At 48.1% G+C, this 27,055-nt stretch overlaps 1 protein-coding gene across 1 annotated transcript in view; it reads left to right on the top strand.

Annotated features, from left to right (window-relative positions):
• TBXAS1 (thromboxane A synthase 1) overlaps positions 1-27,055 on the top strand; it is a 157,728-nt gene that overhangs the window by 86,992 nt on the left and 43,681 nt on the right. The window contains exons 5-8 of the mRNA XM_004594473.3: positions 6,601-6,717; positions 20,210-20,298; positions 21,182-21,330; positions 22,763-22,893. Coding sequence (XP_004594530.2) covers positions 6,601-6,717; positions 20,210-20,298; positions 21,182-21,330; positions 22,763-22,893 — 486 coding nt within the window. The remainder of the gene's footprint in view (positions 1-6,600; positions 6,718-20,209; positions 20,299-21,181; positions 21,331-22,762; positions 22,894-27,055) is intronic.

The following is a 27,055-nucleotide window of genomic DNA, read 5'->3' as shown; positions in this document are numbered from 1 at the left end:
AGCAGGCCCAGCTTCCTCTGTTCCCGGTAATGACATTCCAACACAACCCAGCGAACTTATGCTCAGTGAAGTCTTCAGGATCTTTTAATTGTGAATTGTTGTAGTCCAGGTTTCTTCCATTTTATGCACTAAACAACAAAAATTTTAATCTAACTAGGAAGCATTATAGTTATTAACTATTGATTTTGATCTTATCCAACATTCTAATACATCCAGATTAAATGCCTGTGGTTATTTGTCCTTTCCTTTCCTTTCCTTTCCTTTCCTTTCCTTTCCTTTCCTTTCCTTTCCATTCCGTTCCATTCCAGATTTATTTTTATTGGAAAGGCAGATTTACAGAAAGAAGGAGAGACAGAGAGGAAGATCTTCCAGCTGCTGGTTTACTCCCCAGATAGCAACAACGGCCAGAGCTGAACCAATCTGGAGCCAGAAGCCTCTTCCGGATTTCAATCCCACATGGATACAGGATCACAAGGCTTTAGGCCATCCTCTACTGCTTTCCCAGGCCATTAGCAGGGAGCTAGATGAGGAATGGAGCAGCCAGGATATGAACAGGTGCCCAGATGGGATGTCAGCACTTGCAGGTGGAGCATTGATCAGTTGAGTAATTTTGCCAGCCTGCTTAGTATTTTAAAACTGAGATAACCTCCATATATAAGCCTTGGATGTCAAGTTCAGAGCCTTTTTGTGTATGTACCCACCAAAGTGACAACTAGCCAGATCAAACACAGAACATTTCGAGCACCAGAGGGCTCAATGTGCCACTTTTCTTCAAGTCATCCCCATTATCCTCTGACCTCTGTCACTATAGATTTGGTTTCTCTGCTCTTGAACTTCATGTAAATGGAAACTTACAGTATAGGTCCTTGTGTTCTGCCTTCCTTCACTCAACATAGTGTCATGTGAGATTCATCTACATCATGTATTAAAATGAATGCAGTTCATTTGTTATTGCTGTGCAATAGTCTAATGTATCATAATTTACTCCCCGATTGTTAGATCTATAGATTGTTTCTAGTTTTTTTTATAACTATAAATCAAGTTGACATAAACATACCAAGAGACTGCTTGCTGTTGGGGGTATGTTCCTAGGAGGGGAACCTAGGTCACCACGGTAGGTGTGTGTTTGACTTCTGTGCAAACTGATGAACAGATCTTGAAAGTGATTGAGCCTGTCTACTCTTGCACTATTGCTCAAATAAAATTCCACTTGTTCCACATGTGAGTCAAAACATCACTTGGTCATTGTTTTTCATATCTCTCTAACTAGTTTCAAGACTCATTTTTTTTTTGTTTGCTTTTGATATCCAATTTCCCTAGTATCATTGTTGGGAAAGTCTACCCACTCTCCCACTGAATTAAAAGCACCTTGGTCCTAAGCCAAGATGCTGTGGACCCGACATGTGTCCTGTTTCCTAGCTTTCTGTTCCACTCCATTGTTCTATTTGCTTATCCTTGCACCAATATTATACTCCCTGGGGAATTATAGTTTTATAATAAATCTTGAAAGATGTCAGTGTAATTTCTCTGGGATGTTTCAGGTCCTTCAATCCCATCTTTGTGTTAGAGTCAGCTTCTCAATTTTTGAACAATTGACATCTTAACAACATCAAGTCTTCCATATCATAGACATGGAATTTCTATCTATGTTGGTCTTCTTCAATTTACTTTAGTAATGTTTTATATTTCAGTGGAAAGGCCTTTGACAATCTTTGTTAAATTTGCTCCCAGGTATTTGGTAGTAGTATAGTTATTGTATATTTTATTTTCATTTTCCCATTGTTTATTGTCCCTCAGCATAAACAAAATAATTTCTGTGTGTCAAACTTATATTCAACAATCTAATTAAGTGCAATACTGAAATTGTGGGTTTTTTTTGGATTTTCTATGTTATAAAATTGTGTCTTCTACAAATAGAAACAACTTTACTTCTTCCACTCCAACTTTTACATATTCCATTTCTTTTTCTTGCTTAATTGTACTCTCCATAATGCCAAATAGAATTGTAACAGTGGACCTATTTGTCTTGTTTCCAGTCTCAGCAAGTGTTAAGTATTGCATTGTTGAGAATAATGCTAACCAGGGTTTCTTTGTAATATATATTCATTGTCCCTTGAGAGTTGTCACCATCGATGGCGTCTATCACATCTTATCAGTTTCTTTCTGCATCCATTAAGGTATCTGTTGTTTTATTTTATTCTGTTCATGTAGCCAGTTACACTGATTCTCAGAGGTTGCATTTCTAGAATAAATTATTCTTTGATAGATTAGATTATTCTTTGACTATTTCAATGTATCCAATTATTTTCTATGTTGGTTAGGATTTTTGTATCTCTGTCCATGGATGATCCTAACTACAGCTTCTTTCCTATCTGTCAGGCTTGTGGTGAACGTATGCTGACCCTTGAGATGTTCCAAATTAATGTTAAACGGTGATTCCATAACCATTCAGCTTTTTGACTGTGATTTCTGCAAATCAGTAATTAGGAAAGTAACTTAAAAAATTGTATTCTACTGAGCTAAATATAGAGGGTTGTGCCTTTCCATCTGATTCCAGACTGATAGCGTTCTGTTTGTCTTTGTTGTTCTACCAGCCATGAAACCACGTAACAGTATTCTTTCATAATCCTTTGCTTTGCCTCTTTCCCCATTAAAAATGTCCTTGGATAACATATTTGCATTTCCTACATTGATGGATTCATCTCCCTATAAAAGGGGAGGGAACTGTGTGCTGTTCACAGTTGTGAACCCAAGCTCCTGAGTCAGGCCCAGCTCTTGCTAAAACAAATACTCTTTAAATGAAGCCTCGCAGCCATCACAAGAGGTCACTGGCATCTTTATCTCCATTTTTACAGCTGGGGAAGCTGATGCCTGCAAGGCCAGTTCTAAAACATCACACATGGGCACAGCACGATGGCTCAATTGCTTAATCTGCCCCTTGCAAGTGCCAGGATCCCACATGAGCACCAATTCATGTCCTGGATGCTCCACTTCCCATCCAGCTCACTGTGACCTAGGAAAGCAGTGGAAGATACCCCAAAGCCTTGGGACCCTGAATCCTGTGAGAGACTTGGGAAAAGTTCTTGGCTCCTGGCTTCAGATCGGCTCAGCTCTGGCTACTGCGGTCATTTGGAGAGTGAACCAGAGGAGGGAAGCTCTTTCGTTCTCTTTTTCTCCCTCTAAATCTGCTTTTCCAATAAATAAATAAAACATCATACAGACTTGAACCTAGGGCCTGGCTGTGAAAGCAACACTCTTTTCATCCTTTCAAAGCCCAGCATAGGAAATACAGCCAGAGCTCACAGAAAACCCCGGCTGTGTCTTCAGACTCCTAATACCTGAGAAGTTAAAGAGCTCTCCCTGGCTTTCTGTTGCACTCAGAAAGGAGGGAGTTGTCAAAGCCAGGACTAACCACAGGGGTTTAACTGGAGGCAAGGAGTTTCCAGGTTTGGGGTCTGGGTTAGAATAGGCTTCTGAAAATTTTGTGGCTAGGATCTACACTGAGAATCCTGTTTGGATACAGTATACCTGGGAAGAGATATGCAGACACACACAAACACACACGCAAATACATCCAGAACAAGATCAACAACATCAAAATATCCTTGCCTTCAGAAATGCTCTTGTGTGTTTCCTATTCTGCTCTAGTTCTTGTTCTCTTTATAAATGCAGGTTGCCACTCACTGCATTGATTTTGCAACTGCTTACAGCCTGTGGTGTGGGAGTTCCTGGTCAGAGAGCCCCTGGAGCTACCTAGGTGGGGACTCGGGATGCAGGGCTGCACTGGGGAGCCCCGCTTCACTGCTCGCCCTTTCTCACAGCCCAGAAGCCGCTTCCTGCCCAGCACCCCCAAGCCTGCCCATGGCTCCATGTTGTTCCTCTCTTTGAGTAGCCTGCCCTGACCTCAGGCATGGTTCTGTAGCTCTCATCAAAGAATGTGTGCAGACAGGGTTCTTACAGTATGGCATCTAGAAAGAAAAATGTTATTGTAACTGAGGCCCTTGAACTTTTCCACTTGAACATGGTGAGCTCTAGTGGCACTTCCAGGTAGAAGGCAGAGGGATGCTGTGGTTAGCAAGGGAGGGATTTGGGGGATTTGGGGGCCATGCTGACACAGTGCCTGGAGAGTGAAGTTTGTCCTTCAAATACAAGATAAGCCATGGTGTTCAGGATAGGTACAAAATCCTATACATCTTCCTGCTTCTTCCTTCTCATGTATTCCTCCCCATCAGAGCCCCACAAATCACCATCCCACTCTCTCGCTGCTAAAATGCTCAGCAGCGTGGCACAGGACTGGGCTTTGGCACTCTATAAATACGCACAATGTGTGATTGTCTCCTTTGACTCTGGAACCTAAACAAATGGATTCTATTCCAAAAATTCCATCAGACCATAATTTAGTGGCCATGGCACTCCTAAAGAATTTCATTCTAAATATAGAGAGGTATTCCTCGGCAGAAAAATATCCCAGCGACTCGGGTCTAATATATAATTAAATCCTCCCCAGACACTTTGCCAGTTATGTTTTATGGCTTATTTTGAGTGTTCATATTTTATCAGAAAATTATAATTTTCCTCTAAATAGGAGTTTTTACAAGGCTTTTGAATTATGATGGCTGGCTTCATGTTTCAACTATAATTAAAACAGTGAAAAGAAATAGGAAACCACACTGCACACAGGATTCCTGCATGGCGGCTCTCAGGCACTGTCACCCCTCACACTGCAACCATGGCGCCAGGGGCACCCTGGCCAGCAGTGGGACCTAGGGGTGGTGGGAGGCGCTTCTGGCCACTCAGTGGGAGAGCTAGAGATGGAACAGCCTGGCCAGAAAGAAGGAGGATGCTGAAGGCATCTTTGCATTTTGCACGCTTCACTCCAGGGCCTCCTAACCCCACAACCCATGCTCCATTTCCACCCCCATCCTGTTGGTCCCCTCACCACATTGGCCCTCCCACCAACCAGAAGGGCATGTGCCTGTCAGTCTCCTGGCCATCTCTGCTTCCTCTCTAGGCTGTTAGCTCCAAGGGGGCCACAGAAGTCTTTTCCCTTCCCCTTCCACCCTGGAGCCTACCTCTTGAACTGTCTGTCTTGGGGTACCCAACCCATCACCACAGCATGTCCCAGACGGGGCCTGAAGCCAGAGTCGTCCAACTTCCCAGTGGGACAGGTCAGGACCCCAGGTCAAGGAGTGAACAGGGTGGACCTTGAAGGCTTCTCCTGGCCTGGAGATGACTGTCTTCTCCTCAGGCCTTCGTGTAGTCTGTGCTCAGTGCATGTCTTTGTCCTAAGCTCTTCTTTTTTTTTTTTAATTTATTTTTAAGGCTTATTTATTTGAAAGACAAACAGAGAGAAGAGACAGATAGAAAGAGAGACCAGCCATCTCCTGGTTCATGCTTCAACATGGCCAGGAGCTTCAACCAGGTCTCCCATATGGGTAGCAAGGGGTCTAAGTGCTTAGGCCACCTTTTGCTGCTTTTTCAGACTATTAACAGGGAGCTGGATCGGAAGTAGAGCAATAGGGCTTGAATTGGCACCCACATGGGATGCCAGAGTCATAAGTGGTGGCCTGACCCACTGCAATGCAAAATCTCTTCTTTTAAGAACACAGGTTATGCTAGATAAAGGCCCACTTGAATGACATTATTTAATCTGAATTCCTGCTAATGTCCCTACCTCCAAATACAGTTCCATTCTGAGACTCTGGAGGTTGGGCTTCAACAGGTTCAGCCTATAACACATAAATATGTGTTGGTTAAAGAGAATCAAAAGGGAAAACAGCCGGTGATGTGGCATAGTGGGTAAAGCCACCACCTGTGACACCAGTTCCATTCCCACTGCTCCTCCACTTCTGGTCCCGCTCTCTGCTAAATGCACATGGGAAAGTAGTCAAAGGCCCAAGTTCTTTCGTCCCTGCATCCATGTGGGAGAACCTGGAATAAGCCCCTGGCTCCTAGCTTCAGATTGACCCAGCCATGGCTGTTGCAGCCATCCAGGAGATGAATCAGCAGATGGGAGATCTCTCTCTCTCTCTCTCTCTCCCTCTCTAACTTTTGAATATATACATCATCCTTTTTATATACATATATTAAAAGGAAGCGAAGAAGAAAGACTATTCTTTTGGGAGCAGCTATTCCGGTACACGCTTCTCATAGCCCCTTCTTTCCTACTCCATTCTCTCCTCTCTCCACACCCACACACCAAGGACCCAGACACTTAAGTCTGTCAATCCCGGCCCTCGCTAACCAATGCAGCCACGTCAAAACCCTGCCATGGCGTACGGACATGAAGCCCAGCCTGCCTCTACGAAACCTGCGCAGAGAAGTGTCCCTTGGTAGGGGACCTCAGAGTGCTCAGAGGTCCCCAAGTTATTTCAATGATGCCGACCACACTGCAACAGGGCAGAGCAAAGCCTGCAGAGCCGACCCATCCACTCCCCTGGACCTGGGCCATGAGTCTCTAGATCATTGCCCACAAACTTCCAGATTCTTCGGGTTTCTTGAAGAGAGACTGTATTAGCTACCAGGATGTGCATCAGGAAGCTGGCCTGCTGCCCAGGTAATCGGGGTGCCCTGACCCTCTGCTCTGCTGCTTCCCCACAGGCCTCGGGGCTGGAGTCAAAGTCGGTGGCCAACAGTGTCCTGTTCTTACGTGACCAGAGATGGAGAGAGGTCCGGGGCGTGTTGACTTCGGCTTTCACTCCTGAGAAGTTGAACAAGGTAAGACCCAGGTGGAACAAATTCACTTCTTCTGGTCCTCTGTGACTGAGAGCAGCTCGTCTTGTGTCCTTGCCTGGGCAGCAATGTGCCAACACCCCTCAGGACCTTCCAGCTTCGCTCTTATCCTGTGCAGCTTCCATCCCCTGGCTTCTTCCATCTGAGTCAACAGTGACCCTGTGCCCTCAAGTATCCAGCAAAAAGCTGCGAGGGCAAGAACGCTGCCACACTACCAGGTCCCTATTCAATTGCAGGTTCTAATTCAGGTGCTACAGGGTGGGGGTCTGGGAGTCTGTCCTTTGAACAACCTTCTGGGGTGGGACTGTATCTAAACAGCGGACTTCACATTCCAGTGAGGGAACTGAGACCAGACACCACCTAAAGGAAAGTTGAAATGATGGCTGCTGAGCCTCACACCTGCACACTCTTCCCGGGGCTTCGGGAGGTCATGGTCACAGATGGCTGTGGAGAGACGATGGTCTCCTGGCATCACTTAAGGCAGGCAGGACCAGGTTTACAGAGAAAAGGAGAGGCAGAGAGAGAGAGAGAGAGCGCTCTTCCATCCGTCAATTCACTCTCCAAATGGCTGCTTTGTATAGTCTGAAGCTAGGAGCCTGGAACCTGGAGCTTCTTTGGGGTCTCAAGCCATCCTCTGATGTTTTCCCAAATACAATAGCAAGGAATTGGATCAGAGGTGGAGCAGCCAGGACTCAAACGGCACCCATATGGGATGTCAATAGCTCAGGCAGAAGCTTAGCCTACTGTGCCATGGTGTTGTCCACAGCTTCCAACCATCTCATGAGTTTTTGAAGCCAGGTAAAAGAAAAATGCAGGAGCCACAAGACACTGCCAGCTCTTCCAGGCCCGGGCTCCCCGTTTCCTGACCCATGGCCCTGTGCTTTGGGATGCCCTGCCCAGCTCCTATCTCAGACACCCAATGCTATCTGCTGGGTTTCGTACAGAGGCTAACAGGCTTCCTTAGTGGCTGCTCGGGCCCAGGCCTTTGCTGTTCTGAATTGCCCAAAGACACAGGTGTGAGAATGTGAACAGTTAGGGGAAAAAACAAGAACAGCTCCAGGGCCACAGGGTCCTGGTCTCAGCCGTCCACCCCGTCTGGTCACTCTGGGGTGACTGGGCTCCCAGACGCCTGTCGTCAGCTCGCCAGAGGAGAGCTACTCCTAGCCTCAGCTTGGGATGCTTACCATGTGGTAGGCATCAGAGCTCTGTAAATCTTCCCAAGTCTCCAGAAGAGGAGCAGGGTCCTCACCTTGTAATAGCCAATTAAACTCACAAACTTTTCAGTGAGGTTTTGATTTGTGTTGCCACGGGCCCAGAGCAGGGCCAGGGCCCACTCTGTATATGTGTAAACATGAACCTGTAGCGTAGGCTGTGTGGTAACACCCACTTCACAGAAGGAAAGATTGAGGCACAGCAGTTCCAGAGTAGAGGGGCAAGTACTGTGGCAAGTAAGCAACAGAGCCAGGTTGGAATACAACCAGGGAACCATGTCTACACGGTTGTTAGTGTGCCACTCTCACCCATGTGTGGTCCTTCACCAAGCCCCCTGGGACCCTTCCGGGGCTTGTGTCGAGGCTGAAGGAAGGGAAAGGGGGCTGTGCAAAGTGACGGTGGCAGAAGCCACTTTGTGTTCGGCTTCTGGTGGCTGCTGGCATAGGGAAAGACATGGCAGCCCTCTGAGTGGTCAAGCTGTGTTAAGAGACCGAGTCCCAGCCCAGAGCCCTGGGCTTGCAGGCTGCCACCAGTGTGGGTCCCATCATCCAGGCTCTTGGCCCACACACACCTCCTTTCTGTCGTCCTGCTCAGTCTCATGAGAGCCGCAGTCAGCACACAGCAGTCCTGCATTGGCCTCACCTGCAGAATTGGGAGGCCCAAGCGGCCTGGGTCCCCCAGCAGGGCGTGTTCTAATGAAATAGGCTTACTTTGGTGGGAGCACAGGCTGATCGAAGGCCTCTGCCAGTTTTCCAGGAAAATTCCAGTGGGAGGCTGCCATTGAGTGTGGCTGCTGGAGTTGCCCACAGGGAACAGCAAGCAGTGAGTGCGCACCCCACTAAGAGACCTAGCTCCTCCCAATGTTTAGCAATGTTGTGGCTTCCTGGGAGAATCTGCAGGAAGGACCTAAAAAGGGCCTTACATGGCTCTAAGAAACCACAAATCCTTGTTCTAAACACCCAGGCAAGATGGATGGATGGCCTGGTCACCTCTCTCAGCCACAGAGATGTGGAGCTGCCCATGAACGCAGAGGAAGGGAAGTGAGGCAGACAGCCTAGGGCTGGCATCACCAGCTCTCATAGGTCGCCACGCACTGTCTTCTTCCTGAATAAATGATGACTTCCCAGTGTTGTACAAGTAGGTGCAAAGAGAACTCACAAGGAGCTAAAAAGAAATCTACAAGAGGTATGGGGTGAGGGGAAGAGGAAAAGAAAGGCTGGGGGCTGGCATTGCCCGGGTTAAGCTGCTGCCTAAAGTGCAGGCATTACACGTCAGAGCACAGCTTGCATCCCAGCTGCTCTGCTTCCCATCCAACTCCCTGCTTGGTCTCTTCTGCTGTTGCTTTGCCAGGCACATCAGCAGGCAGCTGGATTGGAAGTGGGGCAGCTAGAACTAACTTGCACCCAACTGCTTGGACCTCTGCCACTCACATGGAGACCTGGATGGAAAATGGAAAATCTGGCTTCTGGCTCCGACCTGGCCCAACCTTGACTGCTGCAACCATTTGGGGAGTGAGCCAGCTCACAGAAGAGCTGTCTCTCTCTCTCTCTTTCTCTCTCTCCCTCCCCCTGTCATACTGACCTTCAAATAAATAAAATAAATTTTTTTGAAATATTTATTTATTTTTATTGGGAAGGCAGATCACATTTACAGAGAGAAACGGAGAGAAAGAGCTTCCATCTGTTGGTTCACTCCCCAAATGGCTGCAACAGCCAGAGCTGAGCTGATTCAAACCAGGAGCCAGGATCCTCTTCTGGGTTTCCCACATGGGTGCAGGGTCCCAAGGCCTTGGGCCATCCTCTGCGATTTTCCCAGGCCACAAGCAGGGAGCTGAATGGGAAGTGGAGCAGCTGGGACATGAGCTGGTGCCCATATGGGAACCCGGTGCTTGCAAGGTGAGGATTTAGCTAATTGAGCCATTGTGCAGGGTCCATCAAATAAAATTAATCTAAAAATATGGAAAAGGTGGAAAGTTTTAATTCATGAGCTGTTCCATCAGACAAATTAAAGAACATATCAAATTGTTGGCTTTCTCTTTTGAGAGGCACAAGAATATCCATACAAATTTTTAAAGCAAAAAAGGAAATAAAGACACAAAAAGGAGACTTAAAGCCAATGGCACAGGTAGCAGCAGACGCTGCGCCCCCATGCTTGGCTGCATGAACCTCCGTGAGTTGTCCACAGCGAGCTCTGCAATACCCATGGCTGCCCTCTGAATTCATACGCAGCTCTTGGACTTTTCTCATCCAACCTCAGAGTTTATTCTTGATATGAAGGCTTGCTTTCCCTTGGAATTCTGACGGTTTTTGCTTTTAACCTTGGCAGCTGAAGTCTTTGTCTACCTGTGCCTTTAAATATCATTAATATTCAAAAGCTCTCCATGGCACTGCTTTTATTTATGTGAAGAATTATTCACTTTTATTTATAGGGATACTAGGCTGCCTCAGTCAATAATGCTTGAAACTCACTTTAAAATCAGCCTTGCAGAAGCCAGTGTTTAGCCTGGAAGTTAAGACAACTGCATCCGGGGCTGATATTGTGGTGTGGCAGCTGAGGCCTCCGCCCTTGGCACCTGCAGATGGCCTGGGAAAGCAGCAGAGGGGATCCCAGGTCCTTAGACCCTTGCACCCATGTAGAAGACCCAGAAGCAGCCCCTGCCTTCTGGCTTCAGATTGGTCCAGTTCTGACTGTGGCAGCCATCCGGGGGAGTGAATCCTCAGATGGAAGCTATCCCACTCTCTGCTTCTGTCTCAAAGCTCTGCCTTCCAGATAAAAACAAGCATAAAGAAATAAAAAGATGTCGACATCCCATATCAGGGTACCTGGTTTGAAATTCCAGCTCTGGCTCCAGACTTCAGCTTCCTGCCTGTGTGGACCCTGAAAGACAGCAATGGTAGTTTATGCCATTGGGTTCCTGCCACCTGGGGGAGAGATCTCGACTGGGTTACTGGATCCGGTATCCTAAGTTTGTCCTCAGCCCAGCCTCTGCCTAACCCCAGCCCACTGCGGGCATTTGTAGGGTAAACTCAGAGAAAGGAATGTTCTCTCGTGCTCTCTCTCTTTTTCCTTCCCTGTTCTCTCTGCCCCTCTCAAATGAATACATAAGTAAAATGTTAAATTAGCACTATATCATGGAATCATATCTTTCTTTATAATAAAACGGATTTGGGGTGGAAGTCACCATTAAGAGCCAGTGACGATTTGATTGTTGCTTGAAGATGGGAGCAGCCGAATCCCATGACAGACACATTGTTGAGCTTTATTTTCATAATCCCCAAGTGTTTCTAAGAAAATTATTGATTGGGCCCAGTGCAGTAGCCTAGTGGCTAAAGTCCTTGCCTTGCACGCACAGGGATCCCGTATGGGTGCTGGTTCTAATCCCGGTGGCCCTACTTCTCATCCAGCTCCCTGCCTGTGATCTGGGAAAGCAGTTGAGGATGGCCCAAAGCCTTGGGACCCTGCACCCATGTGGGAGACCCAGAAGAGGCTCCTGGCTCCTGGTTTCGGATTGGCACAGCTCGACCCATTGTGGCCACTTGGGGAGTGAATCATCAGATGGAAGATCTTCCTGTCTGTCTATCCTCCTCTCTGTATATCTGACTTTCCATTGAAAATAAAATGTATCTTTAAAAAAAAAATTGATTGGAGCCAGCAAGGTGGTACAGTGAGTTAAGCTATCACCTTCAATGTTAGCATCAATTAGATTACTGACTGCTTCATTTTCCATCCAGCTCCCTGTCAGTGCCCTTGGCAAAGCAACAGGTGACCCAAGTTCTCGGTTGCCTGTCACCCCACATGGGAGACTGGCTGTAGCGCCAGGCTTCAGCCTACCTCAGACCTAGCCATTGTGGAATGAACCAATGCATGGAAGTGCTCTCTAGCTCTCTCTCTCTCTCTCTCTCCTCTCTGCCTCTGTATCTCTGCCTTTCAAATAAGTCTAAAAAAAAAAAAAACAATATTTTTGTTAGGTAAACGTTTGCCTGATTAACCTGCCAGAGTTTCCACTACATTCCCCTAAAGAATTCCTGCTTTCAAAAAGGCAACCAGAAATAGGTTTTCCCAGTCTTTCCCAGATTCCTTACCAAAAACCATGAGTAACAAGCCCACGATTGTCAAACCCACTTCTGCTGGACCAGTCTAGCGGTTCCTACATTTTTGGTCCGTGTAAACGCAGGGTAAGCGACGGATCTTTCCTTATTCAGGCCCAGAACTATGAGCTGACAGTGCCCCTTACAGCACATGGAAGAGAGTGGCCAACTTTACAAGTGACTACCTGAGGATGTCCTCATCACTCAAGTGTGAAGGAGCCAATCGCATCTCCAGGCCAGGGACCCAGTTGAAGAAAATCAGACAAACGGGGACAGCTGGCATCTAGCGCCGCCCTGAGAACCCAGCGCTCAGCCTAATTTTTCACTTTTCATCCAGATGTTTCCTGTCAGGAAGGCACAGTCAGTAATGTATGACTCTTAAAGGCACAGGCAGATGTGGCAGATGGTCCCTGTAGGCCTACCCTGCCATGGAGAAGACGTATTACTCAAGAATGGAGTCAGTTGTTAAAACTTTCAGTTGCTGTAGCCAGCTTATGAGTAAATGCATAACTGGGACCATTTCAGCGCAAAAGGCTTTGCAAAATTATAGCCATTGTTGTGGTTGTGTGAGGCCTTTCAATTTTCCTTGCACACACACACACACACACACACACACACACACACACACACACCACAGCTCCTAAGGCACAACATGGTTTTCCAATAGCGTTTGAGCAAGCAGCTTTCTCAAGCCTGCCCCAGCCTCCAGCAGGCTATTTTTAATATTTGCTTTTAGGTCTTAATCCTTCGGAACAATAAAAATGAAAAGTCATTATAATCAAATGCGGCTGTGGTAATAAATACTTCGTAGCACAAAAATACATTGTCCCTGCCTGACCGGTTGCCCATTTTCCAGAATGTCTGGGTATTTATCTACCAGCAAGAGGCCATTATCCTACAACTCAGTTGTGTTTCACTGACACCTAATCTCCTAATTAAAATCAGGATAATGATGGACTGTTTAAATTCTGGTTAAAACGCACTCCCCTTTTCCATTTGCATTTAAAAGGCAACACGCTCCTCAATGTGGGTACCCCATCCTGGGTTGTAATTTGGCCTTCCTTTGCCAGAACCCTCCTGTCACTCTGACTTGCCCACTTGCTGCTGGTTACATCTAAAAGAGCATCTAGATGTGCCTCAGAGCCTGGCTGTTGCTTGGCAACGACGGCAGCCTCCTCCTCCTTGAGGTAGATTCCAATTGGCCACAAGTCTTGACAGGAGTCACTGACTTATTAGAAATGACACTTGATTATGCACCTAGATGGCTGGAGCTGATTGTTATCAGCAGGAAATTTTGCATAACAACGAGTCGTGGATGTTTTTAATATCTGCATGGCTTTTAGTAGAAGAGTTGAAAGGGGTAAGTTTCATTAGCTGGAATTAATTTTTCACTTGTTAGCCAGCAGTCTACAGCACTTAAAAGATCCATCTTTACTCTTTTTAAAACAGAACTAAACAATGGCATGTGTCAAGACCTTCTCCCATCCCCCGTAACTGACCCTTACGAATTGAGAAAATCCCCTCTGACATCAGTTCCTAAACAACTTGGCCCACAGGGTCACTGAGCACCAAATCGGATGAAGCATTAAATTCATAAGTGTTAACGTATTGGCTTCTGTCTTTTATTTCTTTTCATTTTTTATTGGAAAGACAAAGAGACTGAGATCTTCCATCTGTTGGTTCATTCCCCAAAGACTTGCAAGAGCCAGGGCTGAGTCATGTCAAAGCAGGAGCTTGGAACTCCTCGGGGGTCACCCACAAGTGTTGAAGTAATCAAATTCTGCCTTCCAGGTGCACTTTACTAGGAAGCTTGATCAGAAATGGAGTAGCCAGGGTTTGAACCGGGAACTCACGTGGGATGCAGGAGTCCCAAGTGACTTAACTGCTGTGCCAAATGCCTGCCCCAGCTCCTATCTTTAGGAAGTTCACCATGTAAAAGCACAAGAATAGTATGTAAATTTCCACTTGATGATCAAGTAAGGGAACTCCAGACACAACTGTGTTCTGTTTGCACTCTGCTGGTTAATTCAATACTCAGAGGGCGAGAGAGCGAGAGAGCGTGTTTCCTCTCCACAGTGTTGTTCCTCACATGCCTACAGTGGCTTGGACTTTGCCAGGCTGTAGCTGGTAGCCTGGAATTCATCCTGATCTCTGACATGGGTAGCAAAGACCCAGTTCCTTGAACCTTCCTCGGCTGCTCTCCAGACTCAGCTCGAGCAGGAAGCTGGAGTGAAGAGCAGAGCAGAGACTGGAAGTTGAGCATATCGCGTTAGGATGTGAGCATCCCAGCCTCTATGTCAATCATCTGTCCCCTGTGTCCTGATTGGAGTGTCAGAAACCACTTTGGGGTGGGGATAGGGGATAACATTGGGCATTGAGGGCATTGCTCAGTTCTGACCGAGGGAGACAGTACCTTGCAGGTGGCAGAGCTGCTGGCACAAAGATATTTGACAGAGTAGAAGAGGCTGCGTCTGCGGACTAGGGGAGTACACATTGGCTGGAACCCCAAGCACCTGTAAGGGATTAGGGAGAGAGAAAACTGAAGAAGTAGGTTGAAGCACACAGAGGTGGCTGCTTCCGTCCCAGGAGTGTCGGCTGCCTGCTTCACCAGGCAGTGAATAGCTACAAGCCAGCTGCGAGTAGGCGTGGAGGGAAGCCTGCTAAGAACTCTGCTGTAGGAAAGATGGCCTCAGGTCTGCTGCCCAACCTGCAAGATGCCTGACATCCCCCAGACACAGAGGGCAAAACTTCCAGGGGACAGTTCCTCGAGGGAGGAGGGAGGGGCAAGTGGCCAGGGCCCACGTGTTAGTATCAGGGTGACAGTCTCTACTCTGGTTGTTTTCTTGGGCACCTCCATTTAGAAGTAAGATGACACTCTTCCCTCTGTCCCTGTGTAGGAAATAGGTTTCCCTTCCCTTGAGGTTTTCATTTTCTTTCCTTCTCAAGTTAGTGACATCAGATCAACCTTGAGTGAAATTCTTACCTAGAAGTGAATGAACTGGGGGCAGGAAGGGCACTAGACCCTGCAGCCAAGCAGGAATCAAGTTAGTCTGGAGTTCTAATTCTCATTTTCACAATGCTGGCCAGATTCTGTCCTTATATATAGTGTAATTCTGAAGTCAGTGCATCAGAGATGAAAACAGGAGGTCTTGGGGGTGGGCTGCATTGTGGCAAGTATTCAAGCCCAATAATCTGATCTCTCACTGCTGCAAAGTAGGCAACAGGCTGCTCTCTCTGATCCCAAGTAACTGTCTCACTGTTGCTCAGTGACTTTCCTGGACTCCTAGAACATCTCAGGGAAGGAGGGGGCATTGCAGCCCATTGCAATTATCTCTTGTTTGGGGTGGAGGACTCAAGTTCAAAAATATCTGAATGTTATGCCTGGAGTAGGAGGTAGAACCAGAGGGGCGGCACGATGGCTCAACTGGCTAATCCTCTGCCTGGCAAGCACAGTGATCCCATACGGGCCTTAGTTCATGTCCAGGCTTTGCTCCTCTTCCCATGCAGCTCCCTGTTTATGGCCTGGGAAGGCAGTCAAGGACGGCCCAAAGTCTTGGGACCCTGCTTCCATGTAGGAGACTTAAAAGGAGCTCCTGGCTCCTGGCTTCGGATCAGCTCAGCTCTGGCCATTGCAGCCACCTGGGGGTTGAATGAACCAGTGAATGCAAAATCTTTTCTCTCTGTCTCTCCTTTTCTCTGTGTACAATCTGCATTTCCAATAAAAATAAATACATTTTAAAAAGAAAAACAGGTCGTTTTCAGCAAACTACGCTGAGTTCACACTCAGATGGAAGGAGTACTTTTATCTACTGATAGTTCCTAGTACTTTCTAGGTCAAGGCTCTTGAGGAATATTTAGTCCATTATTCATCATCCAGAAGCTTCTAAAGATGTAAGTGAATGAGGGCCATGGAGCTTCTTGCTCGTGTAACAAATGCCAACAACCTCAATAGTACATGACAACACTCAAGCACAGAGTCTCCCTGAGAGCAGTGTCGAGTGTCACCTCTCTGTTGCTATCTAGTAGCGTGAACCCAAACCTTGGTAGTTTAAAATAGCCTTCCTTATTAGCACATAGATTCCTTTGGGTCAGGAATACAGCATGATTTGGCTAAAGCTTCCCCACATGGTGGTTGATAGGATTCTGCTGTCCATGGGCTTTGGCAAACAGGCTAAGATGCTGGTACCACATCCTTCAGTTCATGGTGACCCTCAGAAGGGCTCAGCAAAGGGTCTCTCCGATAACAATATTTTTGTTAGACCCATCAGGTGACTGAGTATAGGAGCGGTGGGAAAGTGAAAAGATCAGAAGCTCGGACTCTTTTTCCAAGACTTTATTAGGAAACCTATGTGTCAGATATTGTTCTATGAATGCCTTAACCTAGGGTCTTTGTTCTTAAGAAGCAGGCCAGCAGCCCTATTCCAAGTGACTGGGGATGAAGATGAGGGGGCTGATGGAAGAAAAATAAAAAACACTGTTTACAACATGAAGCAAGAATGGGGATGTGGAATTGGCGCTGTGGCACAGAGGGTAAACTGCTGCCTGCGATGCTGGCACCCAGCATGAGCACAATTTCAAGTCTTGTCTGGTCTACTTTTGATCCAACTCCTCCTAACGCACCTGGAAGAGCAGCAAGTGATGGTGTGAGGACCTGGTTCCCTGTCATGCATGCGGGAACTCTGGGAGGTGTTTCTGGCTTTGTGGCCCAGCTCCAGCCATTGTAGCTACTGGGGGAATAAACTAGAAAATGGAAGGGGTGTGTGTGTGTGTGTGTGTGTGTGTGTGTGTCTATCTTTCCCTCTGTCTTATAACTCTGCCTTTCAAACAAATAACTACAGCTTTAAAATAAGCAAATTAATTAGTAAGGAATGGAGAGTTACCTGAGAGGACAAGAGAGGAGAGAACGGATCCAGGTGTCTAACCCAGGCCACACGCCAGAGGATGACCCTCATGTCTGGACCCTCACTGCATTTTGGTGCTGGGAGTTTTGCTTCTAATCTTTGTCCCCAGTCTTTCATCTCCTTGACAGATGACAGGTTGGACTCCGTGTGGTGAAGCAACTTGCTGTGGACTGCCCATCTAGAAAGTGAGGAGAGGAACGCTAATGTTGGCAGTGCCTGCGTGGGTTTGCTGTACCCCAGGGCAGGTGTGCTTTATCCAGGTCAGGTTCTCATCCTTGGGAGGAAGAAACACTGTTGATGAGATTGCAGGGCTCCCCTTAAGGGAAAGAGGAGAAAAGGCTTGAAGTAGGGCTGTCTCCCAGCTAATGATCGTTCTCCCATTAGCTGGCTCTCTGCCGGTTCATACAGGCCTCGGCACCCTGACTCAAAATGCCTCGTACACTTGGTAGAGGATCCTTGAGTTGGTGCTGGTACTGAACTAAGCACCTAACCATATAACAAGCCCCGGGTGAAGCAGGAGCTTCCTTTCCTGGGGAATGTCCTTCCCAGGCTGGGATGTGCTTTATTCCCAGGGTTCACCGCTGGTTACCAAATAGCTGCCCAGCCAGACACTGGGTGCCGCTTTGCACAGGACAACCAGTTGGAGTGAGGAGTGAGAGGAACAGAGGCCCGGCTGTTGGCCTGGATCTCCTGTCCCAGCTTGGGGGCCGCCCCAGCTTGAACAGCACACACTGACTCTCATGGTTTCTGAGGACGGAAGCTGGATTGTGACGGTCGGCTCTGGAAGGCCTCTTTCCCTGTTGTGCAGGTGGCCACCATCTTGCCAGGTGCTCACTTGAGTCATTTCATGCCTGTGAAGTGGGAAGAGACTGAGACAGCAAACAGCCTGAGGTCTCTTCCTGTCATTTCTGCATCCTATTTCATTCCCCTGTAATTCTTTGCTTAGAGGCCCCCTTCTCCAAATATAGCCACCCTAAGTATCATGGCTTCAAAATATGAATTTTTGAGGGGTGGAGGAGATATATTTAGTCCATAGGAATTCCTAGAAAGAAATTAGTTTTTAAAACCAAAATAAAAACTTAGTAATATTAATATTTTATCTGCTTGTAAGTGAAGTATATATACCTTATGAAAAATTGAAGATAAAGCAAAAATAAAAACCACTCATTACCCTACAAAAAATGATGAAATGAAACAACTGAAGTATTGTCATTTGCTAAGAGCTGAATGGTGGCAGTATTGTGTGTTACACTTGCCATTGTTGCTGCTTGTCGGAAAATCTAGGGGAAGAACGGCGGGGTCTGTGGATGGTATGGAGACTATGCAAGTCCATCAAAGAGAGCTTTTGTTTGCATGCAACTCATGTCACAGTAAACATTCCATAAATGCCTGTGTATAATGCAAGGGAGAAAATCGGAAATGGTTGCTACCAGCCAACCCCTAGATCCTGCTCCACTGTTTGATCATGCTTGCTCTGGGTTGCTTTTTAAAACATTTTTCATATTACATGCCCCATCTCATATCACATTAACCCAAATAAAAATGTGATTATCCATTCCATCCAACAGACAACAGGCAGAGGATAGTAGAAAATTACAATCACGTTAGCCAGCAGCAAGGCATTCTAGTCGAAACCATGCAGCACCAATGATGGGCAGCCAGTCCCAGCTCCTTCCTCACTACCCAGGCCTCCATTGGCACTCGGGGTGAGTGGAGTCCTCCTCAGACCCAGAGCTGTCTTTGAAGGACTGTGTGTAAATCACATTTTATGGGCATCTCTTTTGTTCCATGAAGGAAGCTTCCAGCCGGAGATCTGAAGAGACTCTCCTTTCAAACAGTGTTTTGCTTTTTTACTACTCTTCAGAAACATCTAACAGCTACTCTGGTATATGAGATCTTAACAGAAGAGGGTTAACCTGTACAACTATGCTTATTAAAAATAATTAAAGAAGGGGCCTGGTGCTATGGCACAGTAGGTAATACCACACCCTGCAGTGCTGGCATCTCATGTGAGCAGCTGTTTGAGTCCAAGCTGCTCCACTTCTGATCCTGCTCCCTGCTAATGTGCCTGGGGGAAGCAGAACTCATGTGGCAGATCCAGATGACGCTCCCTCCTGGCCTAAGGCGGCCATCAGGGAAGTGAACCAGCAGAAAAGGGATCTCTCTGACCCTACGTCTCTGTCTGTCTTATTTCTCTCCGTATGTTCTTTCTTAATAAATACATCCTTTAAATTTTTAATTTAAAAATTGAAGAAATATAGAACATGAAATTCATCATAGAAATGAGTCTTAGATGGTAGAGTTCTCTAGACATGAAGGTAATCTGACACTTCTCAGAAGCCATGGCCCAACACAGGCACCAACAGAAGAATATTTAAAATTCATTTCAGCTTTTATTTGAAAGGCAGTGACACACAGTAAGAGACAGGAAGAAAACTTCCACCTGCATTCTTAAACACCTGCAGCAGCCAGGGCTGGACCAGCCTGAAGGTGGGAGCGAAGGAACTGCCCGGGTCTCCCACGAGGGTAGCAGGGACTCACCCGCCATCTCTCTGGGTGCTGCATGAGAAGCAGAGCACCTGGATTCAAGCCAAGCACTCCAACATGCGATGCAGGCATCCTCAGAGGTGACTCAAGCCCTGCACCAAACACAACCCCCCACATAAATAGTTTGTCATTAGAAATAAATAAACCCCATAATTGTGTGGCAAGGGGGGCCGTCTTGAAGCAAGGGATCCCCTATGTTGGACATTTAAACAGCTGAAGCAGAAGTGAATAACCATCAGTTACAAATGCCATAAAATAACATCTGTGTTAGTAAAGATGCTGAAATGGATGACCTGAAGTTCCTTTTGATACTAAGATTTTATAGTGGAAAATGTGTAATTGGAACAAGCAAGCGTGGATTTGGGTTAATTCCAGAGACATAACATGGAATGCGGTCTGTTTGGTCTTTAATGTTAACCAAATGTCCAGAACGGGAGTGTGAGTCTCAGTTGTGTCTAAGCACTTAATGATCATTTCCATAGTTATCTCACCATATTTATCTGAAATCCTTTCTTCCTCTTTTTTTTTTTTTGCTTTCAAAACACTTAAAAATGTTGCTGAAACTAAAACAGTCGTTTACAGCTATTGCATTTTATCAGTATTTGCGAATGTGAGTTGTTCTCCAGTCCCAGCTGTGTGCAAAGTGCCCTGGAAACAATGGCCATTTTCCTGGAGAGAGGTGCGCTCCCTGCAGGGTGCCCCAGTCACACCTGTATTATTCCCTGTCAGATGATGCCCCTCCTCAATCAAGCCTGCAACCTTCTGCTGGTTCATCTACAGCCCTATGCGGACTCCGGCACTGCCTTCGACATCCAAAGGTAAGGGCACCACTGGGCAGGAGAGACTGTGGCTTCGAATTGCTGCTGCTGCTTGGAACAGTGCAGAACTGCGGGGCAGTCACCTCTGTGCTTGCCCACTGCGAAGCGCTAGGAGCTCTGAACACAAGCAGGGAAGGGGATGGTCAGTAAGGAGAAATGAGATGCACTTAACTTTTGAGACAAACATGGAGCCCCGGGAGCATGTGGCCTGACAGCCTACTGAATGGTGTGGACAGAATACCTTGATTAGAAAGGATAGAAACTCAGGGGGAAAGGCCAGGCCTCGTGGAGTGTCTCAGCTTAGAAGGCATGACCCAGCAAGGAGGCAGCAAATGTCCGTGATGCTGCAACAGCTGTGGCTGAGCTAGGGCCAGGAGCTGTCCCCAGTCTCCCAGGGAGGTGGCAGGAGCCGAAAGCACTTGAGCTGGTTGCTTTCCCAGGCACATGGGCAGGAGACGAACCGGTACCCATATGGGATGCTGTTGTTACATGCTGTGGCTTGCTATACCACCTTACCAACGCCCATCCACAACAATTTGATGGACATGAATTGGTCATTAGATTCTGGCCTGAAAAGAGCCACACACAGCCTTGGCACAAAGCAATTGGGCTTTGGGTCGCCCCTTTTCCCTCCTCCCCAGGCAGGAACACTGGATCCTCGGCTGAGATCTGGCTAATGAAGGCTCCCCCAGCCTGGAGGCTGTGAGAGGGAGTGATGCTCCCCCAACAGTCCACCACAGCCAATCAAAGGGACTCACCCTGCCACTGCTCAGGTCTACAGGGGAGCTCCTCTTGCCTTTAGTGTGAGGCCAGGAGCAGTGTCCCATGGGTAGACCCGTGCCAACACCCCTCCCCACCCAGGCCAACGTGCTGTCTCCTGCAGGTGCTACTCCTGTTACACCACAGATGTGGTTGCTAGCGTCGCCTTCGGCACCCAGGTGGACTCGTGGGAGGCTCCGGAGGACCCCTTTGTGCAACATTGCCGACGCTTCTTTCAGCTCAGCATCCCCCGGCCTCTGCTGGCTTTAATCTGTAAGTCCAAAGCACATCATGGATAGCTGCAGGTTTGGCTCCAGCCACTGGGAAAGGGCACTCCAGTGTGTCTGAGAGTCACCTGCAGAGGAGTGGCCCTCCTGGAACACACACACAGCAGACCCGGCCTCTGGATACTGAGAATAGCCACAAATCACTGTGCTGGCTGCTCTGCCCCAGGGCATTCATTCTAGGCAGCAAAGGGTCCTATGTCCACTTCTCAGGTGGGAAAACTGAGGCTCAAAAAGTCAGAGCCAAAACTGGAATGAGCTCAAAGCTGTGCTGTTCTCCCATCTAGCAGGTTCCTCTTTAGAAAAGGAACCCAGTGTGTAGCAAACCCAAAAGCCAACATAACAGGGAAACGACAGATGACCTAATGCTACAGAGCTGAGTCCTTGATTCTGTTCTTTGTTTTAGGAGTGGGATTTTGCCCTCGGTCCATTCCAGTGTTATCTTACATCTATGGCTGCTTTGCAGGCTTGGTGATGATGTTAATGGTGGTTAATGTGGTGATTTGTGTTTTGCTGGGTTGATGGATTCTGCCCAAGCCTTGGCCAACTTTATTCCCATATCTGAACCAACTTCAGCGGGAGTCCCTGTTACCCTAAGGACTCCACACTGCAGTGGTGGAAGCCATCCAACAGCTTCTTTCCTGACCTCTTTTTCTCCCCCTTGCTACCCCGTCCCCCGACAGCCCCAGAGAGGCTGTTCAGGCCATGGCCTGTGCAGTGGGAGGCCTCCTGAGAGGCCCCAGCTGCGCACATCAGCCCCACCACCATGAAGACTGGAAACAAAATGGGATCCAGCTCCCCTGCAGCCAGCCCCCAGGCTCAGGGGCCCAGCACCTGTCTCCTGGAGGTATTCAGAATTCCCAGCCCTCTTACACAGGACACAGGAAAGGGCCCAGGCTGCCCAGAGCATGGCGAAGGAGGAGTTCACAGTGGACAGGGCCAGCATCCTCATCATTAGAGCACAGCCCTAAGGGATGAGGCAAGGGGTCTCTTCCAGAAGATTCCCACGTAGAGGGCACAAAGGCAAATGACCAGAAGCTACAGGCATCTTCTACTTCTTGCTGAGACAGGACACAGGGCCTGTACTCTGTCCTCTTATGATGAAACCCAAGACCTGGGACCTCAGATCCAAAACATTGAAGGATGACTTTGACCTCTTGTGGTCCACAGGCATTTTTTACTGAGTGTTTCTTATGTGCAAGGAAGGTGGAGGAGCACACAGAGAGCATGAGATGTACCCTCTTGGGTGGGGTGGGGGTGGGGGAGCTGTGTCTCCTCTTGGCAGGGCAAGGGGAAGGAGGGGACATGCCTCCGAAACATCTCTGATTTCAGGCCAGCCTTGGCTTCCTGGTAACAGGCAGCTCATAGCCCTGGTTGACTATTCTCCCTTTTCAATGCCGCTTTTGTTTTTCTCTTTCAAGTATCGTTTCCCTCCATAATGGTCCCACTGGCCCGGATTTTGCCCAATAAGAACCGAGATGAACTGAATGGCTTCTTTAACAAACTCATTAGGAGTGTGATTGCCTTGCGGGAGCAGCGGGCAGCAGAAGAGGTAACGTATTTTAATAGGACACAGCTTCGAAATGGACTGGAGCCTCATCTGGACCTGCTCTCTCTTTTCTTTCCTCTTCCCTCCCAACTGCACACATCACACCACTCTGGCCTCTAGCACTCAACCACTGAGAACGGTAGAGGGGAAATGAAAGGTCGAGGAAGGTCAAACAAGACAGAGAAAGGGGAGGGACACTGGAGAGGGACAGGAGTGGGGCAGAAGCCCAGAGCCATAGGTCTCTCTTCTGACAAGAGCAAGTTGGCCCCCAAAACTGCCTTTCTGGTTTAAGTATCCCCCCAAGCACAGGTTACAGCAGCTGCAAAGAATCTTCTAGGTAAATGTACCCACATGTAATTTTCATGAGCACATTCCTTCTATGAAGAGAGTGAGGCACAATTTTACAGCACGAGCAGCATAACTATTAGAGAGAAGTGCAGGCACCTGTCACTCAATCTCCCACTCTCTCTGGACGGAGGTTTGTTGCTACAAAATCCCAGGTTGAGGGCTGCCAGGTCCCCTTTTGAAGGCTTCGTTTGACACCTAGAGCTGCCATTCTTCCCTGGAGACCTGCACTCGGCTCAGCACCCAGGCAAGTCAATTTTTGTTAGTTGAACTTGGCTGAGCAAAGAAGCAGGATCTTGGTATGGGAAGGAAGATCATTTCAGTATCAGAGACAAACACCCACTGTGAATGATGCTCTGGAAGGACTTCATTGCTCTACAGAAAGTTGCTTAAAATGAAAGGCAGGCTGCAGCTTTCAGAGGGCTTCCTCTGAGACTGGGTGGCTCAGGGCAATTCCCGAGGCTCCACATGGGCCAAGAACGAAATTGGGGTCCTTCTGCCCTGAGCAGCCTTGGGTAGCAATTTTGTCCCGCCCAGCTGCATGTCCTGCAGCCACACCTGTCAGCTAGGCAGGAGTGCATGGCCCCTTGGCCCACCTCGAACTCAGCCATCATGCCCTTGGAGGTGTGGAAACAACCTGTCAGTTGCCTACTTGACCTGTCTCTGGTTCGTGCTTCTCTGCAGAAAGGGGGAGGGCATAGAGCCTAGAGTGAGGGTGCAAAAGAAGACCCATTTTCTTTCTTTTTTTTTCTATTATTATTGGAAAGCCGGATATACAGAGAGGAGGAGAGACAGAGAGGAAGATCTTCATCCGATGTTTCACTGCCCAAGTGAGCCACAACGGGCCGTACGCGCCAATCCGATGCCGGGAACCAGGAACCTCTTCTGGGTCTCCCACGCGGGTGCAGGGTCCCAAAGCTTTGGGCTGTCCTCGACTGCTTTCCCAGGCCACAAGCAGGGAGCTGGATGGAAAGTGGAGCTGCCGGGATTAGAACCGGCGCCCATATGGGATCCCTGGGCTTTCAAGGCGAGGACTTTAGCCGCTAGGCCACGCTGCCGGGCCCAAGAAGACCCATTTTCAAACCTCTGTATGGCTGCAAAGGGCAGCCCTCTGAAAGCTTTGTCTCACACACGCAGCCCTAACCTGCTGGCTACAGAACCAGGCTGAAAATGCGAAAAACCCGTTGCACTGAATGACTTACGAAGAGGGGTGAGAGGTTATTAAAGATCCAATTACTGGGATTGCCTAGAGCCTTCCTTGCATGAAACACGAGAGCTATTTGTTTCCAACAATGAGTTGATCTGAGAAAAACCTCCAGACCGCAAATCCAGGACGGCCCATGTCAGGACAGAGCTATACAGTTACTAAGAAAGCTAGCGGTAAAACCATCTGAACTCGATAGACATTCCATCAAGCAGATGTGTGTTTGTGCAATGAAAATGCAGCACAGATGTTAAAAGGTAAATATTTTCCTAAGCTCTAGCCAGTGAGGGGATTAGACACCTACATCGATCAGGGTGCGTATTTTTCTTGGAGAGCACCATCCCCCTGCCCCTGCTTCAGTCCTAAATGGGCAACGTTCAAACAGCCTCCATGCAAGTAAAAGCAGCCCATCTGTGCGATCACGTGCCTCTGTAGGGGAGCCCTCCCTGGTGTCTGTAGCTGGGGGTCAGGACAGAGCTCAACAAGATGCCAGCGGCCTTGTGGCAGCTTGTCTGAGTCGTGGGACCAGAAAAGGATGCCAGCTGCAGCTGGGCCTCTGGAAAAAGCTGTGGTGTGGACGTGGCTGTGTCCACCCCTCTTGTCAATGCTCCTATTGCACCCCGGTAAAGCCATAGCCAAGGCTTGGGGTCCACAGTGGTATCACAGCCCCGAGGAGTTTCAAACAGACCACCCACCAGGGAGGTCAGAGCAAGCACTGGGATGCAGAGCCAGCATCCCTGAGCTGAAATGGCAGACATGGTTCCCCCCACATCACCTCTCCCTGCCCATAGGAGTAGGGTTAGCAGGGGCAACAGCAGCCCCCAGATGTTGACCTTCCTCAGCTGTTCCAGCCTTGTCTCCTCAACCTCAAGGTGTGTGAGAGCCACTGACTTAGCCCCAATCCTCTCCAGGAACTCAGCCAAGGATGCCTTCCAAGGTAGTGGGCTAGGAGATGCTGGAGCTGCAAGAAAAGGGCTCAGGGGTCAAGGTTCCTGCTAGAACCAGTTCACAGTCCTCATTGGCCCAACGCCTCCTTCCTCAAAATGTGTTTATCACTTTACATTTGCATGTGTGGAATTATTTAATTACAGACTGTGCATGTGTTTGGCACAGGTCAGGGGGAGGGTTGGCCCTTAATGTGCTTATTTATAATATTATGGAACAGAAAAAGCAACCACACACGAGATGGCAACAATCTTAAAAGACAGAATTAAGTGCACGTGTATAGGGCATAGATTATTAATGCCGTTGCAATCTGAAGGCAGTGCATGGAGAAATGCTGTACCGAGGAAAGTACCTTGAATTGCAGCATTCTGCTGGAGGTTCTGCTGCTTGCCTTTGTCAGTCTCGCCAACCTCCAGGAAAGAACAACAGATTGGTTGTCTCTCAGCACAGTAAAAAGCATTTCAAAGAAGGGATGTGCCAGGAATACACTTAGATAAAGCTAAAGCAATGTGTAAACCCTCTCATTGTTCCAATTAGTGGCAGGAGAAACATAAAGAATATGCAAATGACTGATAAGGAAGGTAGGGGACACGGTATGAAAGCTCTAATCACTTCCATGGGGAAAGGGTTTACAGGGGAAGCAAGCAGGTGGATGAGAAACCCAGCACAGTCTGGGGACTTGGAAGACAGGCGTCACCCAAGCCATCCCCTCCTCTCCCCTCCCCTCCCCTCTGCCCTGCCACTCCTGATATTGTTGCATTGTGTGAAAAAAACCGGAAGACCTGCACTGTGCTTACAGAGGGGCAGCTGCTGTGATGGGAATCCACATGATTTTTGTTGTTGTTGTTTTACTGTTGGAAAATCAACCAACAGGACAAAGACATAGAAAGAGGTAAAAAACAGAAGTCTCTCCCTACTCCTCCACTTGGTTTCCCACCTCCTAGAGCTCCCGAGGAACTGCTGGGCGTGGCGGTTGCTCCATATTTTCTTTACAGAGACAGACACGCAGGATGCTAGAGTATGCATTTAGTGCCTGTACCAGATTGAGATCCCACTGTGCACACTGCTGTGCAGCTAGGCTTTTGTAACCAGGTGGCTCTGCCCTTTCCAAACCAGCCTACGTAGAATGGCCACACGCCTCTAATGGCAGCATCCCTGTCAGAGCTCTGTGACATAACAGACCAGGTGTGGGGAATGTCTGGCCCTTGCACCGTGGGAGCCCCAGGAAAACGTTTGTTCTGGCCCCACCAAGGCAACTGCAGGCAGGACTCGAAATTCAGCAAGTCTGTAACAGGCTCATTTTCAAGTTGAGAATTATGTATGGCCCATGACATTTCCAAATGACCCTGGGCAGAATAAAGGTTCCACACGCCTGCATGAGACCAGCTGGTCAGTGCTACCTGGAGGGACATTTAAGGGATTTTCATCTCAGCTAACCCAGCGATGAAGCTCCTTACTCCCACTGAGCTTTTTGAAGGCTTTTCCCTCCAACCAACCCGGTTTTCCTGTTCTCCACAAAACCTCTCCTCTTGGACCCGGCACAGTAGCCTAATGGCTAAGTCCTCACCTTGCATGTGCCAGGATCCCATATGTGTCCTGGTGGCCCGGCTTCCCATCCAACTCCCTGCTTGTGGCCTGGGAAAGCAGTTGAGAACAGCCCGAAGACTTGGG

Source organism: Ochotona princeps, chromosome 25 (assembly GCF_030435755.1).
Source record: "Ochotona princeps isolate mOchPri1 chromosome 25, mOchPri1.hap1, whole genome shotgun sequence".
Lineage (NCBI taxonomy): Eukaryota > Metazoa > Chordata > Mammalia > Lagomorpha > Ochotonidae > Ochotona > Ochotona princeps.
The sequence above is the reverse complement of the archived record's forward strand: the minus strand, read 5'-3'. Positions and strand labels throughout refer to the sequence as shown.